We start from the raw sequence: 21765 nt of genomic DNA, 5'->3' as shown, positions 1-21765 counted from the left end.
TGAGGACAAGGAGCTGGTATATGAGGACAAGGAGCTGGGGTATGAGGACAAGGAGCTGGGATATGAGGACAAGGAGCTGGTATATGAGGACAAGGAGCTGGTATATGAGGACAAGGAGCTGGTATATGAGGACAAGGAGCTGGGGTATGAGGACAAGGAGCTGGGATATGAGGACAAGGAGCTGGGATATGAGGACAAGGAGCTGGGGTGTGAGGACAAGCAGCTCGGATATGAGGATAAGCAGCTGGGATATGAGTTAAGAGTATTTTTTGCAAATTAAATGCAATTCAATTCTTAGTTCGGTCGTGAATACAGGCGATAATTATGTATACTTTAAAATACATAATGCTTAGCCAATTGACCTTCATATGCGACCCTTTGATTGTGTGAGGATATTATTGTTGCTCTGAATGTATCACAACACGAGGGTATTGTTGATTGTTGAACACTATATAGCTGTCTTTGTCTCTATAACGTTTGTTCATAAGTCTGAGGTTGATAGTAATTCAGTCTATATTGTCTTGGTGCTACAAAATTAAGTATAGATGGGTCGTAAACAGAGAAAAACTTCCTTGTGCAGGGTTCGAACCTTAGACAGCCTGGCACTCCAAACGCACTAGCATGTCGAGTACTGTGACCACTACCCCACGGCAGACTGTTAAAAAGTGTTAGTAGTCGGAGACTATTGAACCTAACCTTATCCAACATTGCTGAAGGATACAATGTCGGGTGCCTTCGCTTAAACCCACAGTCTACCTGTCACCTGGATCATCATCAGCAGCAGAGAATAAGAGTGAATGATGTGATTTGATTGTAAATACTAAACCCGGGTTATTTCAAGCAAACATTAATTTTGGTGATCATCTTGAGGTTATCTTGAGATGATTTCAGGGCTTTAGTGTCCCCGCGGCCCGGTCCTCGACAAGGCCTCCACCCCCAGGAAGCAGCCCGTGACAGCTGACTAACACCCAGGTACCTGTTTTACTGCTAGGTAACAGCGGCATAGGGTGAAAGAAACTCTGTCCATTGTTTCTTTCCGGCGCCCAGGATCGAACCCGAGACCACAGGATCACAACTCCAGCGTGCCGTCCGGCTCCCTCATAAATCATAAATCAGCCAATCTTGGTGTCAAGAGAATATATCTCACAAGGAACTTTCTCTGTCTTGGGTTCCAAGAAGATTGTGGAAGTGTTAAACTGTCAGGTCAGAGAGTGACAGGTGGGACGTGTTGGGAGTGGTGCAGCAACTACTCCGGCTGCTGGCTGGACGTGTTGGGAGTGGTGCAGCAACTACTCCGGCTGCTGGCTGGACGTGTTGGGAGTGGTGCAGCGACTACTCCGGCTGCTGGCTGGACGTGTTGGGAGTGGTGCAGCGACTACTCCGGCTGCTGGCTGGACGTGTTGGGAGTGGTGCAGCGACTACTCCGGCTGCTGGCTGGGACGTGTTGGGAGTGGTGCAGCAACTACTCCGGCTGCTGGCTGGGACGTGTTGGGAGTGGTGCAGCGACTACTCCGGCTGCTGGCTGGGACGTGTTGGGAGTGGTGCAGCAACTACTCCGGCTGCTGGCTGGGACGTGTTGGGAGTGGTGCAGCAACTACTCCGGCTGCTGGCTGGACGTGTTGGGAGTGGTGCAGCAACTACTCCGGCTGCTGGCTGGACGTGTTGGGAGTGGTGCAGCAACTACTCCGGCTGCTGCCTGGGACGTGTTGGGAGTGGTGCAGCAACTACTCCGGCTGCTGCCTGGGACGTGTTGGGAGTGGTGCAGCAACTACTCCGGCTGCTGGCTGGACGTGTTGGGAGTGGTGCAGCGACTACTCCGGCTGCTGGCTGGGACGTGTTGGGAGTGGTGCAGCAACTACTCCGGCTGCTGGCTGGACGTGTTGGGAGTGGTGCAGCAACTACTCCGGCTGCTGGCTGGACGTGTTGGGAGTGGTGCAGCAACTACTCCGGCTGCTGCCTGGGACGTGTTGGGAGTGGTGCAGCAACTACTCCGGCTGCTGCCTGGGACGTGTTGGGAGTGGTGCAGCAACTACTCCGGCTGCTGGCTGGACGTGTTGGGAGTGGTGCAGCGACTACTCCGGCTGCTGGCTGGGACGTGTTGGGAGTGGTGCAGCAACTACTCCGGCTGCTGGCTGGGACGTGTTGGGAGTGGTGCAGCGACTACTCCGGCTGCTGGCTGGACGTGTTGGGAGTGGTGCAGCGACTACTCCGGCTGCTGGCTGGACGTGTTGGGAGTGGTGCAGCGACTACTCCGGCTGCTGGCTGGGACGTGTTGGGAGTGGTGCAGCGACTACTCCGGCTGCTGGCTGGACGTGTTGGGAGTGGTGCAGCAACTACTCCGGCTGCTGGCTGGACGTGTTGGGAGTGGTGCAGCGACTACTCCGGCTGCTGGCTGGACGTGTTGGGAGTGGTGCAGCGACTACTCCGGCTGCTGGCTGGGACGTGTTGGGAGTGGTGCAGCGACTACTCCGGCTGCTGGCTGGGACGTGTTGGGAGTGGTGCAGCGACTACTCCGGCTGCTGGCTGGACGTGTTGGGAGTGGTGCAGCAACTACTCCGGCTGCTGGCTGGACGTGTTGGGAGTGGTGCAGCAACTACTCCGGCTGCTGGCTGGACGTGTTGGGAGTGGTGCAGCGACTACTCCGGCTGCTGGCTGGACGTGTTGGGAGTGGTGCAGCGACTACTCCGGCTGCTGGCTGGACGTGTTGGGAGTGGTGCAGCAACTACTCCGGCTGCTGGCTGGGACGTGTTGGGAGTGGTGCAGCAACTACTCCGGCTGCTGGCTGGACGTGTTGGGAGTGGTGCAGCGACTACTCCGGCTGCTGGCTGGGACGTGTTGGGAGTGGTGCAGCAACTACTCCGGCTGCTGGCTGGACGTGTTGGGAGTGGTGCAGCAACTACTCCGGCTGCTGGCTGGGACGTGTTGGGAGTGGTGCAGCAACTACTCCGGCTGCTGGCTGGACGTGTTGGGAGTGGTGCAGCAACTACTCCGGCTGCTGGCGTGTGCGTCTCGCACATTAAAACAGCAAAAAGGTGAAATAAATTAAAATAAAACTGTTCACGTCCATGGTAGCGTGAACACTTGCCGGGGAAACCTGAAACATGAACAATTAAACTCTTTACTTATAATAACAAAGGACTCTGAACACTTGACTTTACACAATAACTTGCATAAAAAGATAATTTAATAATTATGTTACTTCATACTAATATGGTGACTATACACCATGTATAAATGTGCTGAACATTCCTCCGTCACGCGTCGTAACTGACCACGTCGCATGCAACCCGTCCGCGACTCAAGTCCATTCCATCCAGCGGTCGACCCTACAGACGCACTCATAAATTTTAACATGCTGTTCATTCAAATTGGAATTTTCTTAAATATAAATTAATATTATAATATATTAGCATATTGTACATATATATGCGTAGGTTAGGTTAGGTGTTAAGGTTCTGTTGGCGATTATTTGTATTTGTAGTACGTGGGTGAAGCATTTACAGCGTTGTGGTTCGAACAAAATTCGTCAGTGAAGCACTTGTTCCGGAAGTGTTCGGACGACATCAGTTGTGAGTTGTGTGTAAACCGGTTTTCATTCATAAACCCGCCCGTCCTCCAAACAAAGACCCAAAAGTGATTCCATCCACCCGCCAACCCCAGCTCTTCATCTGGTGTGGGGGTTGGCGCACCCCCCCCCCCCCCCCCCTGATGGAGCACCCAACTGGTCCTCTCGGTGGAGACCACCAGAAGTCGTCTGACGCTGAGTCTGTTGTTGTTGTTATAGATTCTGCTACTCGGAACAAATTCCAAGTAGCACGGACTATGGTGAGCCCGTAGAGACGCCGAGTCCCCGGCCATCGTTTATATACACCGGGTGGGTGACGTCATGCGGGCGGGAAGCAGGGGTTGAAACAGCCAGTCGACGGAATAAGAGAAGTTAGCCGGGCTGAGGGAGTGGCCGGTGGGCCCCTGGCGTGTAGGGTTCTCTGGTAGCAGGGCAAGGAGGAGTCCGTAGTGGTGTAGTCCAGACGCCAGGCTGGCCAGGGGCCAGATTCACGAAAGCACTTACGCAAGCACTTACGAACCTGTACATCTTTTCTCAATTTTTGGTAGCTTTGTTTTCAATTATTAAACAGTTAATGAGTTCCGAAGCACCAGGAGGCTGTTTATAACAATAACAACAGTTGATTGGGAAGTTTTCATGCTTGTAAACTGTTTAATAAATGTAACCAAAGCCGTCAAAGATTGAGAAAAGATGTACAGGTTCGTAAGTGCTTGCGTAAGTGCTTTCGTGAATCTGGCCCCTGACGTCTGGTGGAGGTAAAATAATAGTGTTGATAGTGTTGAAGGAGGTAGCAAGAGGCAGCAGCTCCTACTGTTATGCTCGGGGGGGGGGACACAGTGTAACACAGCTCTTAACCTTTCAAGTCTCGGTTCACTAGTGGAGTGGCCAAATTAATTTCAAGGTAGTTTGTGTGTGTGTAAACCATGTTATATAACACATTTGAGAGGTTGTTAACATGTGTCACTGGAAGTCTTGAGAGATTAATTACGACCGTCATCTTGGTGACACGCAAGGTTGAGAAATTATGTTAATATCATTATAGTCGTGTTGTGTCATGTTGTCTAAGTGACACCTTGTTATTGCTTCGTCTGTGTCATGAGCAATAATCAGTGGTGCTAATTATTATAATTATTGAAGCGTAGTTAACGTAACTAATTGTTTGTTAACTGTCGGAGTGACAGTGAGAATTATCGTAAACTACTTGATTGTTGACTGTGTGACAGTGTCATTAAAGGAAATTGTTGTTAATTAATTATCATTGATTGTTGACTGTTAATGATAACGTAAAGTGGTAGATTGACTGACTGAGTGTTGACTGTGAGTGACAGTCGGAGTAACGTAAATTGAGTAATTAATTCATTAACTGTGGTTTAATGTGTTGGTGACATTGTTAAAGTAATTTACTTGTTACACACAGCAATCACACTAACGTGATGTATCAAATGAACAAATCCACAAGGGCCGTGACGAGGATTCGAACCTGCGTCCAGGAGCATCCCAGACACAACCTTGGGATGCTCCCGGACGCAGGTTCGGGAGCATCCCAAGACCCTGCCTTTTAACCCAGGGTTAAAATCCCAGGGCAACCTTTTAACCCTGTCGTAGCTCAGTCGACTAAGGCAGTGTCTGGGATGCTCCCGGAGGCAGGTTCGAATCCTCGTCACGGCCCATGTGGATTTGTTAATTTACTTGTTATTGTAATTGTGTTGGTGAAGTGTTCTGAGACTGCCAGTGTCGAGCGCAGTTATTGTCAAGAGTGTTCACGAAGTGTTCAGTTAGTTCACTTTTGTTCATGACTCGTCCAGTGGGTCGAGAGACTGACACCTGTCAGAGTGGTGGGTCCGGACACCTGCTGCAGGAAGGTGTTTTGGCAGTTGTTGAGGTGACTCCTGAGTAACGTAACGAGCCTGTGAGTCACTGTATTAGTAACATGTTGTATAAACCTATTTTTGCTAAGACTTTTTACCTTCTTTTCTTGTTGAATAAACCTATTTTTGTCTTTGATGTTATTCCTCATTCTGCACTACTGCTCCCATCATCCTCACCCACTGCACTACTGCTCCCATCATCCTCACCCACTGCACTACTGCTCCCATCATCCTCACCCACTGCACTACTGCTCCCATCATCCTCACCCACTGCACTACTGCTCCCATCATCCTCACCCACTGCACTACTGCTCCCATCATCCTCACCCACTGCACTACTGCTCCCATCATCCTCACCCACTGCACTACTGCTCCCATCATCCTCACCCACTGCACTACTGCTCCCATCATCCTCACCCACTGCACTACTGCTCCCATCATCCTCACCCACTGCACTACTGCTCCCATCATCCTCACCCACTGCACTACTGCTCCCATCATCCTCACCCACTGCACTACTGCTCCCATCATCCTCACCCACTGCACTACTGCTCCCATCATCCTCACCCACTGCACTACTGCTCCCATCATCCTCACCCACTGCACTACTGCTCCCATCATCCTCACCCACTGCACTACTGCTCCCATCATCCTCACCCACTGCACTACTGCTCCCATCATCCTCACCCACTGCACTACTGCTCCCATCATCCTCACCCACTGCACTACTGCTCCCATCATCCTCACCCACTGCACTACTGCTCCCATCATCCTCACCCACTGCACTACTGCTCCCATCATCCTCACCCACTGCACTACTGCTCCCATCATCCTCACCCACTGCTACTTTGACATTAATTTGAGTTGGCTTGGGATCCAGCCCCTTAGCCCTAAACACTGAATACTAAATTCGGTGTGAGAACCCGTCCGCTGCCAGCTAGATTTGAACATAAGAACAAAGGCAACTGCAGAAGGCCTATTGGCCCATACGAGGCAGCTCCTATCTATAACCCCCCAATCCCACTCATATACATGTCCAACCCACGCTTGAAACAATCGAGGGACCCCACCTCCACCACGTTACGCGGCAATTGGTTGCACAAATCAACAACCCTGTTACTGAACCAGTATTTACTCAAGTCTTTCCTAAATCTAGGAAATTTCTTTTTGAAATTGTCTTTCCTAAATCTAAATTTGCTTGCAAGCAAGTTGCAGAGAGAACGACCCAAGTGAAGAAGGTCTGGTATTGTTGGTGGAATAGAAGACCACCCTGGTCTTCATCTCCACCTGAAGTACTTAGATCTTTGACGTCTTGCTCACGCCTCTGGGGCCAGATTCACGAAAGGACTTACGAACGTTTACATCTTTCCTCAATCTTTGACGGCTTTGGTTACATTTATTAAACAGTTTACAAGCATGATAACGTACCATTTAACTGTTGTTATTGTTATAAACAGCCTCCTGGTGCTTCGGAGCTCATTAACTGTTTAATAATTGTAAACAAAGCCGCCAAAGATTGAGAAAAGATGTACAGGTTCGTAAGTGCTTTCGTGAATCTGGCCCATGGAGTGTATTTATTTGTTTGTCGAAGGCAAAGATTCGAATCCACATTCCCAATAACCAGTAAAATCTCACATGCTGGCGCCCAGCGCGGGGCTAGACTTGTGTGGGGAAAATTGGTCATTTCACATCTGACGCCCAAGATGGGGCTAAGAAGTGTATAAAGGGTAACGGAATCCTATCCCCTCACAGAAAGTAACTCTCCTGCAAGGAAGACGTGTAGGCTTGGAAAAGCTGGACCTGTTACGGCCACTATGGGTCGCAACCGGGTTCTTTGATGGTTAGAACCAAAATGATAGTATCCAACCCCAAGTCAGTAGTACGCTTTAAAGAAAGTGGCTATGTAGTGCATAAAAAGGAGGGGATGAACAAAACACTGTTCCTTTCGTCAATGTATTAAACATCTTTCCACCACCATTAAGTATATATATGTACACCGTCACCATAAATAATATATGAAGAACAGATAGGCTATTACTACAACTATGTACAATCCTTTCGCTCAGGATATCAAACGTGTTCACGTGCAGAGTTCATCAATCCCCAGTATTTCTACACTGTCCAGTAGCGTATCCAACCTTACTGGGAAGAACACCGGCGAGTTCACTTGTACGTGGGCCAGCCCACTGCCAGTGTCATGAGGTGCCTGTACCCCCACGACCGCTCTCCAGCTACTGGCTGGCAGAGTACCTCAGCCACACGCTGAGCGGGGGTCACAATACAGGGGTTGCGATCCCCTGGCAGCAGTCTCTAGCGACCAGCTAGGAGCACTACTCAACAGGCACCTCCCTGTCGTCAGTCTCTCCCCTAAGCCAGTCCCAAAGGTACGCTGATCCTTTTCAACACTAAATCACTAGCAGCTACCACACTGCTTTATCGGCGGCGGCTTACTTGGTCGTTTCCAGGACCATGTAGGGAGACCGTGGACGGCCCAAGATGAACTGCTCTCTCCAGTACCGCTGCCCCCAGACGTCACCTCTGAGGACACAAAAAAACGTCATCAATGACCTAGCCGGTACTGGTGAAACTAGGAAATACCACAAACCCACTGGTGAGTTGACATTGTGCTCTGTAGCACACACTAGGTGGCGCTGATCTTGACGCGTCACCTCACCAGAGGTCACTCACAACGACCCCTCTGGCTGACCCAGGCATGCATCTTCAGCCATTTGCAAGTACTCGATAACCACCACCAGATGGCATTGTCCACATTACGTACTATTCCCGGGGAGTTCGGGTCCGGACTCTTAGATGGCGCTGGAACTGCCACTTTACCACCTGACAAGGGCGACGAGTCCGTAACTTCAGAAAGACGCACACAAGTCGTCTTTCCATTGGATCAAATACTAGAACACAAGCAAATCCTGAATGTGGAACGATGCCACACGAAAGTAGACAAGGCAGCGACACGTCAGGTTCTGGTGACCGTCATGGGACATGTGCCAGAAATATTCAATCTTGGAAATTGGGGAACATACCGACAGAAACCATACGTCCCGGAACCCCTGCGCTGCTTCAGGTGTCAGAAATACGGCCGCCATCAATCACGCTGCACCGGACAGGAGAGATGCGGAGTGTGCAGCCTGAGACATCCAACCAAAGACTGTATAGCCAAGCACAAGACAAACCAGACCACAACAGCCAAATGTCCAAATTGTGGAGACAAACAACATGCCTGGAGCACAACCTGCTCTGCACGGAAAGAAGAAGTGCAGACAGCTCAGGCCAGGATAAACACACAGACCAGCACTACATACACCAACACCAACGTCTGGAACACTCGTGCACAGCCACAACACACACACACACTCTCACAGAGCAAAATTTCCCGAATCTAACAATTTCAAATCAGAAAATACACAAAAATGCTGCAGAAATACAACACAAGCAAATAAGCAAAACAGCAATTACTTTCGGAAACAACACAACAAATTACACTTTTACCGAGATCCAACTGAAAAACATCATGAAGATCATGGCAGAGAACATGCCCTAATATCTGCACCTAATATCAAGTAATATCAAGAAATATCAAGATTACCGTAAGTCACAGGTATGCCGGAGTAAAGTTGCAAGGACAAGTGTCGGACTACCACTTGCATGAGAATGGGACTCCACAAGGAGGAGTCCTCAGTCCTAGTCTATTAACATCCTTATGGAAAACCTTGTTACCGTGACATTTACAGAAGGGGTTAAATTGCTAAGCTATGTTGATGATATAGCATTAGTCATTACAGGCCCTTCACTTCTAAATAAAGCACAAAGGGCGTTAGATAAAGTAACATCTGAATTCAACATTTTAGGGCTAAAAATATTTGCACAGAAGTCTAAGGCAATGAGACTAGGCGGCAACACTCCAGACAGGCACCTACACATTCAAGACATTAACCTTCAGTGGGTCACACAATATCAATATCTCGGAGTGTGAATAGATTCTAAAGTGACGAACAACAAGCAAATTCTATATCTGAAGGAGAAATCAAAATCACGACTGAATATAATGAGAGCAATCACAGGGCCTCTTCTAGGAGCGGGACACACAGTGTTAAGAATATTTTACATACATACCATTTGTTTCCTAGTTGGTTATGCAGCGTCTGCCTTACTCACTCTTTCTCCTGGTCAGTGGGCAAACATTGAGGTTATTCAAAATGATGCAATGCGAGTCATAACAGGAGCTCTCAGCTGGACTAAAATACAGAACCTAAGACTAGAAACCAAGCTAACGTCGATTGAAATAAGGGTAAAAGGGATTGCTGCGTACATGCTGACCAAGATATTGACTAGACCTAGAATCAGTTCACTTAAAGATATAATCACTGGAGCACTAACTCTGGACAGAAGAGCCTCCAATAGCAACTGGTGGACCCATTGTGCGATAAACACCATCAATACATTCTATATAACAAACACAGTCACTGAGAAGGGTATCGACGAAATACATGCAGACTTTGTTATGCAAGCCCCTTGGGAATCTCCGCCAGCAGACTTTAAGATTATGGCTCTTGAAGGAAAAAGGAACCCAACTAATCCTCATCTGATACGTAATATTGCACAGATGCATATAGAAGCAAACTTGGCATCCGACAGCTTCACTTACTTCACAGATGGATCAGTAGACCAACAGGGACAAGAAACCGGAGCTGCAGTTAAGGCAGGAAGTTCTGTAAATAGTTGGAGGCTCTCAAATGGGTGTTCAACTTTACAAACAGAGATGCTAGCCATTCAAAAGGCTTTGGAACATGCTCTTGCTGAACACTGACAACATGTTATCATACATACAGATTCGAGAACTGTCATTGAAATCTTGCAACAAGAACACATACGTGATAGCGTCCATCTGATCACAAATGTCATATTATTAATGCAAACTCTCAAATGTCAAGGCCATCGGATACTTATCAATTGGGTGTCAGGTCATGTGGGAATAATAGGAAACGATATTGCAGACGAAGCTGCAAAACTTGCAACTAAGAAAAGATATGTAGACATTTACATGCCACAGAGATTATCACAGATTAAGCAAGTAATTAAGAAATAGAGCAATACAGAAGATATACAGTGACCACAACACAGCAGTTGCAACATCAGGATCTGCGGGTTTGTACAAGAATTCAACCAACTACGAACCACTTATTTTGATGAAAGGGAGCAGTAGAACAAGAGAAGTACACTTACATCGCATCAGGCTTGGATACCCACATGCATGGGTAATAGGCTTACAGGTTACAGAAGATGAGAGGAAATATCAGCACTGTGGAGAAATGTCAGCACTAATGAACAAATACAATAGTGCAGTGTCAGCACTAATGCTCCAGTGGCCCGACAGACCACTGGGACATTATCTAACACAGTGCACAGTTACAAACCCAATAAGATTTCAACTTAGATTCAACAGAGCACAAGAAGTTGTCAAACACACTGGACATAATCTTACTAAAGCGAACATAGGAATCATAAATACTCATACTCCACCTCCACCTTCATATTTGGCTTCAGCCTGACCAGGACCTGGTCGGGTCGGGTCAATACAGATTGAGATATTGATTAATTGGCTAGGTCCGTGGAATTGGTCAGACGTGAAGATGAAATAGTTCCTAACAATGGGGACAGGATTTTGACGAGCCATTTAGCAAGTTTGTAAGAGATGGATCCCACAGAACTGATGAGAGACATTTGAGAAGTTAAGGTAATGAGTCTTGAGTTCATAAAGATGAAGGAGATGAGGCACTCAAATGATTAAGATCATTATAGTTTACTTAAAAACTTCCTCGAGCTACAGTGATGATGTAGACGAATCATCGAGGAGATCATTCATTTTGGAAATATATTCCTGTTGTCTGAAGTAGCAACAGTGCCGGATTTGTCAGCCTTTATGTTCATGTAGGAACATAAACTCACTTTATGTTCTCGTAAACTCTCAGGAGAATGCGCCAAGCCATTACGACTATATAGCACAGGGAAGAGGTCAGGATAAGGATTAGGGACGGGACGGGGTAAAGGAATGGTGCCTAACAACTTGGACGGTCGAGGATTGAACGCCGACCTGCATGAAGCGAGTTCAACCAATGACCAAACACTGGACAACTAAGTTTGGTTGAGAGAGAATGTTTTTATTGATGGTGTTGGCCTTAAGGCCTATCAACGTCTGCAGGAGTGATCAGTAAGACTGTGATGGACGCTAGTTTACTGACCAACAAGCAAGCATACTTCAGCCCTTAACTATAGTTACTCTTGAATGATCTTGTAATTAACATAAGACCGTGATATTTATCTTTGATAAAATATTGAAACCGGACGATAGAATGGAACCCATGATGCGCCTGAGGAGAGTCCTGGGACGGCAGTTCGATTCCATTGTACTGCATCAATATTTTCTCAACCTGTAGTTGTTTAATGGCATTTTAATGTTGGTTATGTTCCAATGACTTGAAAAATAAAGATTTTACCTGTAATCTATATTATTATAGTGCCTTGTGTTTATGGGTTAGTGTGTGACCCTTTTGAAGTCTATCAACTTGGCCACTCAGAGAGCTTGGCCACTCAGAGAACTTGGCCACTCAGAGAGCTTGGCCACTCAGAGAACTTGGTCACCTGGCAACTCAGAGAACTTGGCCATTAAGAGAGCTTGGTCACTTGGCCACTCAGAGAGCCTGGAGACGAGGCCACTCAGAGAACTTGGCCACTCAGAGAACTTGGCCACCTGGCCACTCAGAGAACTTGGCCACCTGGCCACTCAGAGAGCCTGGAGACGAGGCCACTCAGAGAACTTGGCCACTCAGAGAGCTTGGTCACCTGGCCACTCAGAGAGCTTGGCCACTTGGCCACTCAGAGAGCTTGGTCACCTGGCCACTCAGAGAGCTTGGCCACTTGGCCACTCAGAGAGCACCTGTGAGGTGATATAATGCTCAGCCCGAGAGACTACCATCAGTCTCTCCCGGACGTTGACCGGAGCAAGGTGTACCTACGGTGTAAGTTACTGTGCTCCAGCAGGTCTCACGGTGTACAGTGACACTATACTCACTCACGCAGCCCCACACCTCACACCCTCATTAACTCACACACTCATTTACTCACCCGCTCACATGTAGGCTGTATTATACAACTGCATAGGCCTATTATCAAATCTCGTGAGTACCGTGATATTTTTATCTATGAAAACATAATGTCTATCTGATTAAGACTGAGGGACCAGACGCCTGGCCTCACCAAACTTTGCAGGGTGATCGGTCTTTGGCCAGGGATGGTCATAGGTTGCTCGCATCATCACCATCACCTTGGTCATCACCTTGCCCTGTCTTTGAATGAAAGGGTAAGTTATACCATATTATTGAAGATGGTTGCAGAGATGAAGGGAAGGTGGTGAAGGGTAGGGAAGGTGGTGAAGGGTAGGGAAGGTGGTGAAGGGTAGGGAAGGTGGTGAAGGGTAGGGAAGGTGGTGGAGGGTAGGGAAGGTGGTGGAGGGTAGGGAAGGTGGTGAAGGGTAGGGAAGGTGGTGGAGGGTAGGGTAGGTGGTGGAGGGTAGGGTAGGTGGTGGAGGGTAGGGTAGGTGGTGGAGGGTAGGGAAGGTGGTGAAGGGTAGGGTAGGTGGTGGAGGGTAGGGAAGGTGGTGAAGGGTAGGGAAGGTGGTGGAGGGTAGGGTAGGTGGTGGAGGGTAAGGTAGGTGGTGGAGGGTAGGGAAGGTGGTGGAGGGAAGGGAAGGTGGTGGAGGGTAGGGAAGGTGGTGGAGGGTAGGGTAGGTGGTGGAGGGTAGGGAAGGTGGTGAAGGGTAGGGAAGGTGGTGAAGGGTAGGGAAGGTGGTGAAGGGTAGGGAAGGTGGTGGAGGGTAGGGAAGGTGGTGGAGGGTAGGGAAGGTGGTGGAGGGTAGGGAAGGTGGTGGAGGGTAGGGAAGGCGGTGAAGGGTAGGGAAGGCGGTGAAGGGTAAGGAAGGCGGTGAAGGGTAGGGAAGGTGGTGGAGGGTAGGGAAGGTGGTGAAGGGTAGGGTAGGTGGTGGAGGGTAGGGAAGGTGGTGAAAGGTAGGGTAGGTGGTGGAGGGTAGGGAAGGTGGTGAAGGGTAGGGTAGGTGGTGGAGGGTAGGGAAGGTGGTGAAGGGTAAGGAAGGTGGTGGAGGGTAGGGTAGGTGGTGGAGGGTAGGGAAGGTGGTGAAGGGTAGGGAAGGTGGTGAAGGGTAGGGAAGGTGGTGGAGGGTAGGGAAGGTGGTGGAGGGTAGGGTAGGTGGTGGAGGGTAGGGAAGGTGGTGAAGGGTAGGGAAGGTGGTGAAGGGTAAGGTAGGTGGTGGAGGGTAGGGAAGGTGGTGGAGGGTAGGGAAGGTGGTGGAGGGTAGGGAAGGTGGTGAAGGGTAGGGAAAGTGGTGAAGGCTTCTCACAGGTGTGTAGACTCACAGGTGTGTAGACTCACAGGTGTGTAGACTCACAGGTGTGTAGTCTAACAGGGTAGACAGGCCCCTACTAACAGGGTATTCAGGCATCTACTTATGTGTAGACTGACAGGTGTGTAGACTGACAGGTGTGTAGACTGACAGATGTATAGACTCACAGGTGTGTAGACTCACAGGTGTGTAGACTGACTGATGTGTAGACTGACAGGTGTGTAGATTCACAGATGTGTAGACTGACAGGTGTATAGACTAACAGGTGTGTAGACTGACAGGTGTGTAGACTGACAGATGTGTAGACAGACAGATGTGTAGACTCACAGGGGTGTAGACTCACAGGTGTATAGATTCACAGGTGTGTAGACTGACTGATGTGTAGACTGACAGGTGTGTAGACAGACAGATGTGTAGACTGACAGGTGTGTAGACTGACAGGTGAATATATTGACAGATGTGGAGACTGACAGGTGTGTTGACTGACAGATGTGGAGACTGACAGGTGTGTTGACTGACAGATGTGTAGACTGACAGGTGTGTACACTGACAGATGTGTGCATTGTCAGGTGTGTAGACTGACAGATGTGTACACTGACAGGTGTGTAGTCTGACAAATGTGTACACTGACAGGTATGTGTAGACTGACAGATGTGTAAGCTCACAGGTGTGTAGACTCACAGGTATGTAGACAAGCAGGTGTGTAGACTGACAGATGTGTAGACTCACAGGTGTCTAGACTCGCCGATGAGTAAACTCACAGATGTGTAAACTCACAGGTGTGTAGACTCACATATGTGTAAACTAGCAGATGTGTAAACTCGCATATGCGTAAACTGTCAGGTGTGTAGACTCACAGATGTGTAGACTCACAGGTGTGTAGACTAACAGGTGTGTAGACTCACAGGTGTGTAGACTCACAGGTGTGTAGACTAACAGGTGTGTAGATTCACAGGTGTGTAGATTCACAGGTGTGTAGACTAACAGGTGTGTATACTCACAGGCGTGTAGACTAACTGGCGTGTAGACTAACTGGCGTGTAGACTAACAGGTGTGTAGATTCACAGGTGTTTAGACTCACAGGTGTGTAGACTCACAGGTGTGTAGACTCACAGGTGTGTATACTCACAGGTGTGTAGACTAACTGGTGTGTAGACTAACAGGTGTGTAGGCTAACAGGTGTGTAGGCTAACAGGTGTGTAGACTCACAGGTGTGTAGACTAACAGGTGTGTAGACTAACAGGTGTGTAGACTCACAGGTGTGTAGACTCACAGGTGTGTAGACTCACAGGTGTATAGACTAACAAGTATGTAGACTAACGAGTGTGTAGACTAACAGGTGTGTAGATTAATAGGTGAGTAGACTAACAGGTGTGTAGATTAACAGGTGTGTGTTATCTAAAGTTTTCACTTTACATTATCATAACCACTTATGGCAAACATTAAGGAGTTCCATATACCAGACAGACACTATGACCCCTTGTGGTCGTATTAAACAGGTCCACATACCCGGCGGACACTGTGACCCGGTCAGAGGGTTCGAACCATAGAATGTCTACTGACTGGATTCCTGCCTCTCTCTCTTGCCCCTATACTGCCTAGGGGGAGGTCAGGAGGGGGGCGGGGGGAGGAGGAGAAATGGGTGAAGTGGAGATAGAAGAGCAGAATGGCGACAAAGAACAATTTTCCTATTTTCTCTCTATTTTCACCATCAGAAAATACAGTGAAAGAATACAGTGGGAATTCAGATCAGGTAGAAGGCGTGTATGATGCCTGAAAGGTCTAGGGGTCGTGAGGACCCAAACTATACGTCAGGAAATGGAGAAACGACGACGTTTCGGTCCGTCGTGGACCATTCATCAGGTCGTGTGGTCCAGGACGGACCGAAGTGCTGTCGTTTCTTCCTCTTCTGATGTGTGTGGTTTGGTGACCATGTCTTCAGTCACGTTGTTGTATGGTTCGTCTGCAGGTGTTGGGTGGTGTTGGTCACTGAGATGTAGAGATGCAGCATCACCACCACCATCACTGCTACCACCACCACCATCACTGCTACCACCACCCCATCACCATCACTGCCACCACCACCATCACTGCCACCACCACCATCACTGCCACCCCCACCATCACTGCTACCACCACCACCACCACCCCCACCATCACTGCCGCCACCACCATCACTGCTACAACCACCGCCACCACCATCACTACTGCCACCACCACAACCACCCCCACCATCACTGCTACCACCACCACCATCACTGCTACCACCACCACAACCACCACCACCATCACTGCCACCCCCACCATCACCATCACTGCCACCACCACCATCACTGCTACCACCACCACCACGATCACTATCACCTTCACCATCAATAAACTGAGATTTGAGGGCAATGAGCTGGAGTATTGTCGTGTCACGATTCACAGTATAAGGCTCGTGGGACAGAACTTTCCTTCACTGTTCAATGCGTCACCTGGCCTCATATATTTCAGTGTAAATAGTTCTAGGGAAAGTGAAAGTTCCAGTAAAAACCACCAGTTTACTGAGGCGAACTTATCTACGTGAAACTGGTTCTTATCTACACAAATCTCTCTAGGTACACTCACAATCAAATAACAATAAAGAGAATTATGACAAAGCACAAGTCATAGCGGCTAGATGTCACTAGGCCACAATCAACTTACAACATTAGTTCACTAGTCTACTCAAGTCTGGCTGAAAGATTGTGAACATGGTGGGGTAGGGACGTTACATAACCTGAGTGGGGGTACAAAGTCTAAACATGGACCTCAATATCACAAGTCAAACCCTTGACTTGCCTTCATAAAAACTAAGTCCCAACTAGACTGACAAATGGTAAAGTCTAAACTCTTCGCTAAATTAGGTAGAGTCCAAAATGACTGAAAATGTGACAAAGTCAATATCTCTCTATGGTGGTAAAGTCCACAATGACCTGACAAATGGGCAAAGTCAATTACTCGTCTTCAAAATGTTAGAGTTACAATGTCTGGAAAAGTGGCAAAGTCAGAAATCTCATCCCTAAAGTCTGAGTCCACAAAAGAGGAAATTTGACAAAGTCGACAAACTAAGGAATTTGACTTGGTCCTCAAATTAGGGTCATTCCTGTTGCAGGGTCATTCCTGTTGCAGGGTCATTCCTGTTGCAGGGTCATTCCTGTGGCAGGGTCATTCCTGTTGCAGGGTCATTCCTGTTGCAGGGTCATTCCTGTGGCAGGGTCATTCCTGTGGCAGGGTCATTCCTGTGGCAGGGTCATTCCTGTGGCAGGGTCATTCCTGTGGCAGGGTCATTCCTGTGGCAGGGTCATTCCTGTGGCAGGGTCATTCCTGTGGCAGGGTCATTCCTGTGGCAGGGTCATTCCTGTGGCAGGGTCATTCCTGTGGCAGGGTCATTCCTGTGGCAGGGTCATTCCTGTGGCAGGGTCATTCCTGTGGCAGGGTCATTCCTGTGGCAGGGTCATTCCTGTGGCAGGGTCATTCCTGTGGCAGGGTCATTCCTGTGGCAGGGTCATTCGATCCTGCCTCTGCGTTGGCGCGGGGTCTTGAAGAGGATAGATTGTAACTGTGTATTAGCTGGTTGTTGATTGCTGGTCTAGATTTCTCGACGATTTTTAATGAGCACCGCTGAAACAATTGATAGATACAATGACACTAGAAACTTAGACATTAGTGAAGCGCTGTATATCAAGAAATCTAGACGAGCAATCAACAACCAGCTAATACACAGTTATACTCTACCCACTTCAAGACCCCGAGCCAATGCAGAGGCAGGACCAAATGCCCCTGCAACAGGAACGGAAGCAACCAGAATAACTTAAGCTGCTAACATGTCACACTCTATGTTGATATATTTAATACCTTATCAACATCCCATATATATAATTCCATTCGTCCATATGTTACCTAACCACCTCACCATAAGAACATAAAACCCGGCGATAAGCACGGTAGAAGTGCACTTTTCCAGTGCACTAAAACAGAAACGATAAATAAACAGGGGAGAAAGGAGGAATCCCCGCCTCCTTTTTAAACTTAGACCCAAATATCACAGTAACAAGGTTATCGCGCATAACCGAACTCAATTCTGGGCTCACCATAGCCCGTGCTACATGGACACTTCCTTCTGAGTAGCTAAATCTGGAACAACAACAACACGGTGCAATTTGTCTTTGAGAATGTAATGAGTGACTGTGTAAAACGCATCACTAGGCATCAGATCCAATAAAAAGTTTACAAATGTTGTTTGGAAAGTTAATTTTTAAATTTTGTGCTTCTGTGAAGAAAATCATAAGAAATATCGAGAAGATTCATAACAAACTCATTAGTCTAAAACTTTCTGTCGTTTTCAACGAAATATATATATATATATATATATATATATATATATATATATATATATATATATATATATATATATATATATATATATATATATATATATATATATATAGTCGTACCTAGTAGCCAAAACGCACTTCTCAGCCTACTATGCAAGGCCCGATTTGCCTAATAAGCCAAGTTTTCATGAAATTATTGTTTTTTGACTACCTAACCTACCTAACCTAACCTAACCTAACTTTTTCGGCTACCTAACCGAACCTAACCTATAGAGATAGGTTAGGTCATATATCTACGTTAGTTTTAACTCCAATAAAAAAAAATTGACCTCATACATAATGAAATGGGTAGCTTTATCATTTCATAAGAAAAAAATTAGAGAAAATATATTAATTCGGGAAAACTTGGCTTATTAGGCAAATCGGGCCATGCATAGTAGGCTGAGAAGTGCGTTCTGGCTACTAGGTACGACATATATATATATATATATGTGTGTGTGTGTGTGTGTGTGTGTGTGTGTGTGTGTGTGTGTGTGTGTGTGTGTGTGTGTGTAAATCACGAAAATAAACACGTGATTAAAAATGTGAGTGTCAGACCACGGAGGAAAATTGAAACAGGAATTTCCTTAAGTACTTTCGTATATTAATACATCTTCAGAAGGAGTGATTTTACAGGTCAAGTATTGGACATAAATAGGCAGGAGAGAATGGTGGAGTGAGGTACAATAGGGGAGTTGCGTGGTGACCGCCGACCAGGTCGGATGTTCCTGAGGTCTCTCCGCACTGGCTAGTGTTTACGTTGGGTGATCGCTTGTTTGCCCAGCTGGTGGTGGTTTGCCACTGACAGGGTGACGTTTGCTTCGCCATGGGGACGTCTCGCCCTCCAATGAAGAGGACGCTGTCAGCTGGTCTGGCGTTTACGGTGCCGGTGGACCATCCATTGGTTGGTGTCGCCCTAGTGGACGTGCTGCATGTGCAGCTGTCTGACCTGGTGGGCATCCAGCTGCTTCAGGGCCACCGTGCTGTGGTCAAGTTCCGCCTCCAGGCTGCCTTTCAGGCGTTTCTTGAGCGGTGTGAGGGGCGTGTTTACCCACTCCCTGATACTGCTGGCTCCGTTAAGGTAGTGAATCTTAGTGTCACCTTGACGTCTGTGACGGTGCATGGTGCCCCCTTCGAATTTCAGGACGACTTTTTAACCTCCTGTTTCGAACGGTTTGGGACAGTTTTAAGTGTTCGTTGGAACAAGGTCGTTGCCGGGCACTGTTGGTATGCTTGACGGCTCCCGCACCCTGACGATGTCGCTGAAGTGTAGTGTACCGTCGTCGATGTCCGTGTTGGGATACACGCTCCGCTGCCAGTACCGGGGTCAACCGCGCACCTGTTATCGGTGTGGTCACGAGGGTCATCTGGCTGCTGCGTGCGACGTGGGAGCAACTGGTCGGGTGCATGTTCTTCGTGCGGAGGATTTTCCGCCCTTGTTGCGTTCAGACGGTGTGGGTGCTGTGCCTGAGGCGCCTGATTGCCTGTCTGCTGCTCCGCCTGTTGAGGCGAGTTCTCCGGCCTGTGCGACACGTCTAGTGACTGCTGTGGCCCCTGGGGTTGTTCAGCCGGTGTGTGATGGTGTCGGGCCGTCGCCTGAGCTGTGTGTAGTGAAAGGTGTCCCGGTGGAGGTTCATGTTCCGCCCCCGCCTGTGGATGTGGTAACGGCTCCCGGGAACGCGGGTTCTGCTGTTTTGGAGGGGGTGCTTCGGCAAGGTGAGGTGCCTGCCGTGCCTGTGTGTGTTAACGACTGTAGTTCTGCTCTTTCCATTCCTTTGCAGAAGCGTGCGCGTCGGTGTTCTGAGGCTGTTTCCGTGGATGATGTAGACAGTGTGGGCGATGTGGCCTCTGTGGACTCTTCGGACGGTGCGGGTGTGGCCCGTGTGGATGTGAAGATGGTGGCCGTGCCTGCGGCGGGGCCTGCTGGGCGTGGTGTGGTGCGACCTGTCTCGAAGCGTTCGTGGCGGGCTCGGAGTGTGTCTCCCCTTCATGGTGTGCCTTGGGAGGAGGTGGGGGAGGATGGTGCTCAGCTGGCGTCCCCCGCCGTGGGTGATGGTGCTGTGCGGGGCTCCGACGTTGCTCCCTGTGCCCCCCCCCCTCCTGTGTCTCCTGCTGTTGGGTCCCCGCAGTGGGGGGTTGTCCCTGATGGTCGGGACCTCGTCGTGAAGTTGCGGAAAGATGTGCGCCGGGGGGCCTCGGCTCCTGTGCCCTGTGGTGGGGTCGCTGCCGCGCCTGCATCCCCTGCTGTTCCCCCTCCTTCATTGCCCCGGTCTGGGGGTTGCCTAGTCCTGTCTGCTGGGGACGTGCCCTGTGAGGGTCCGGAGTTGGGCCCTTATTGGGATGCCCGGGTGCTTTCGATCCCCTGGTGCTCGTCCACGATCTGGGTATCGTCAGAGAAGGAGTTTGTTTATAGGGTGCCGGATAGGATGTCTCAGCCGAGGGTACTGCCTGATGGCCGGCTGCCCGCCGACCTGTGGGTGATTTGGGAAGCGTACCGCTTGCGCTTTCCGTACCGTAAGTTTCCGGAGAAGTATTAGTTCCCGTCTTGCGCACACCGCTACGCCGTGCCTGGATCAGCTGCCACCGTGACCACGACTCCCCGCCCCCCGGTGCGGGGAGTCTCCCTCTAACGTTCGCCTCTGTTTTCGTCGCCACTCCTCTCTCAACGGCCCATCACATCTACCGCTTTTGACTTTCTTCTCCTCCTCACCATCAACGCGTCTCCTTACATCTGTCCTGGTGCAGTCATCGGGAGGGTTACCCCTTCATGCAAACTGCACCTATTCTCAAGAAGAAGAAGAAGAGGTACAATAACAAATGAATGGGAATTAGGTGGACACAAATATGAGCCGCACAAGAAATGCTGAAAGCCTATTGGCCCATACGATGCAGCTCCTATCCATACCCACCAACAGGCCCACACATGGATTATAATAGCATAAGATAGTAAATATTTACAATGAATTAGTGAGACAAATGTGTTCCAATGATCCTACTCAAATCGCCCTTTAATTGATCTATTAAAAATGGATCCAAGTTATATAAACCACTGCTAATGTTCAAATTACTTTCTTTTGTAATCTGTATCAAAGCAGATTCAATTATGTTCCTGTTATAAGTGCTTTTACAATTCGTTATTGAAGAAGCCATCTCCCAATCAATTTGGTGAGCATCTTCTGACAGATGAACAAACAAAGCATTAGACAATTGGTCATGTCTTACAGAGTATTTATGTTGCGAAATTCTACATTTCAAATCTTTAGATGTTTGCCCAACATAGAACTTATTACAGTCTTTACAAGGTATTTTATTTTGTTATCCCTGTGGCCCATGCTCCCCACAGTAAGTCACCGAATTCCTTTGGAGACTTCAGGCTGAAAGCACAAGGTACATAAGGAGTCAGCAAGCAGTTGAGTCACTTGGCCAGTCTGTATGTGGGTGTGGGTATCTGGCTGATGATTGGCCGAAGTGGGTTTCCAGGCTTGTGGGTCTTGACATTCCCATACG

General features: G+C 48.6%; 1 protein-coding gene across 1 annotated transcript; it reads right to left on the bottom strand.

Moving 5' to 3' along the window:
* Positions 1-5578: 5578 nt before the first annotated feature.
* On the bottom strand, positions 5579-11435 carry LOC138366411 (uncharacterized). The gene is made up of 2 exons (XM_069327456.1): positions 11395-11435; positions 5579-6323 (listed from the first exon to the last, which is right to left on the bottom strand). Exons 1-2 carry the CDS (start codon positions 11433-11435, stop codon positions 5579-5581), a joined length of 786 nt encoding a protein of 261 aa, XP_069183557.1.
* Between the last annotated feature and the right edge of the window lie 10330 nt (positions 11436-21765).

This window comes from Procambarus clarkii, chromosome 19, assembly GCF_040958095.1.
Source record: "Procambarus clarkii isolate CNS0578487 chromosome 19, FALCON_Pclarkii_2.0, whole genome shotgun sequence".
Lineage (NCBI taxonomy): Eukaryota > Metazoa > Arthropoda > Malacostraca > Decapoda > Cambaridae > Procambarus > Procambarus clarkii.
The sequence above is the reverse complement of the archived record's forward strand: the minus strand, read 5'-3'. Positions and strand labels throughout refer to the sequence as shown.

Coding starts and splice junctions, on each gene's coding strand:
- LOC138366411 (XM_069327456.1), bottom strand. CDS start 11,435: ATGGCTTGGCGCATTCTCCTGAGAGTTTACGAGAACATAAA. Junction 6,324..11,394: donor AGAGTTTACGAGAACATAAA/GTGAGTTTATGT, acceptor TTCAGTGTTTAG/GGCTAAGGGGCTGGATCCCA.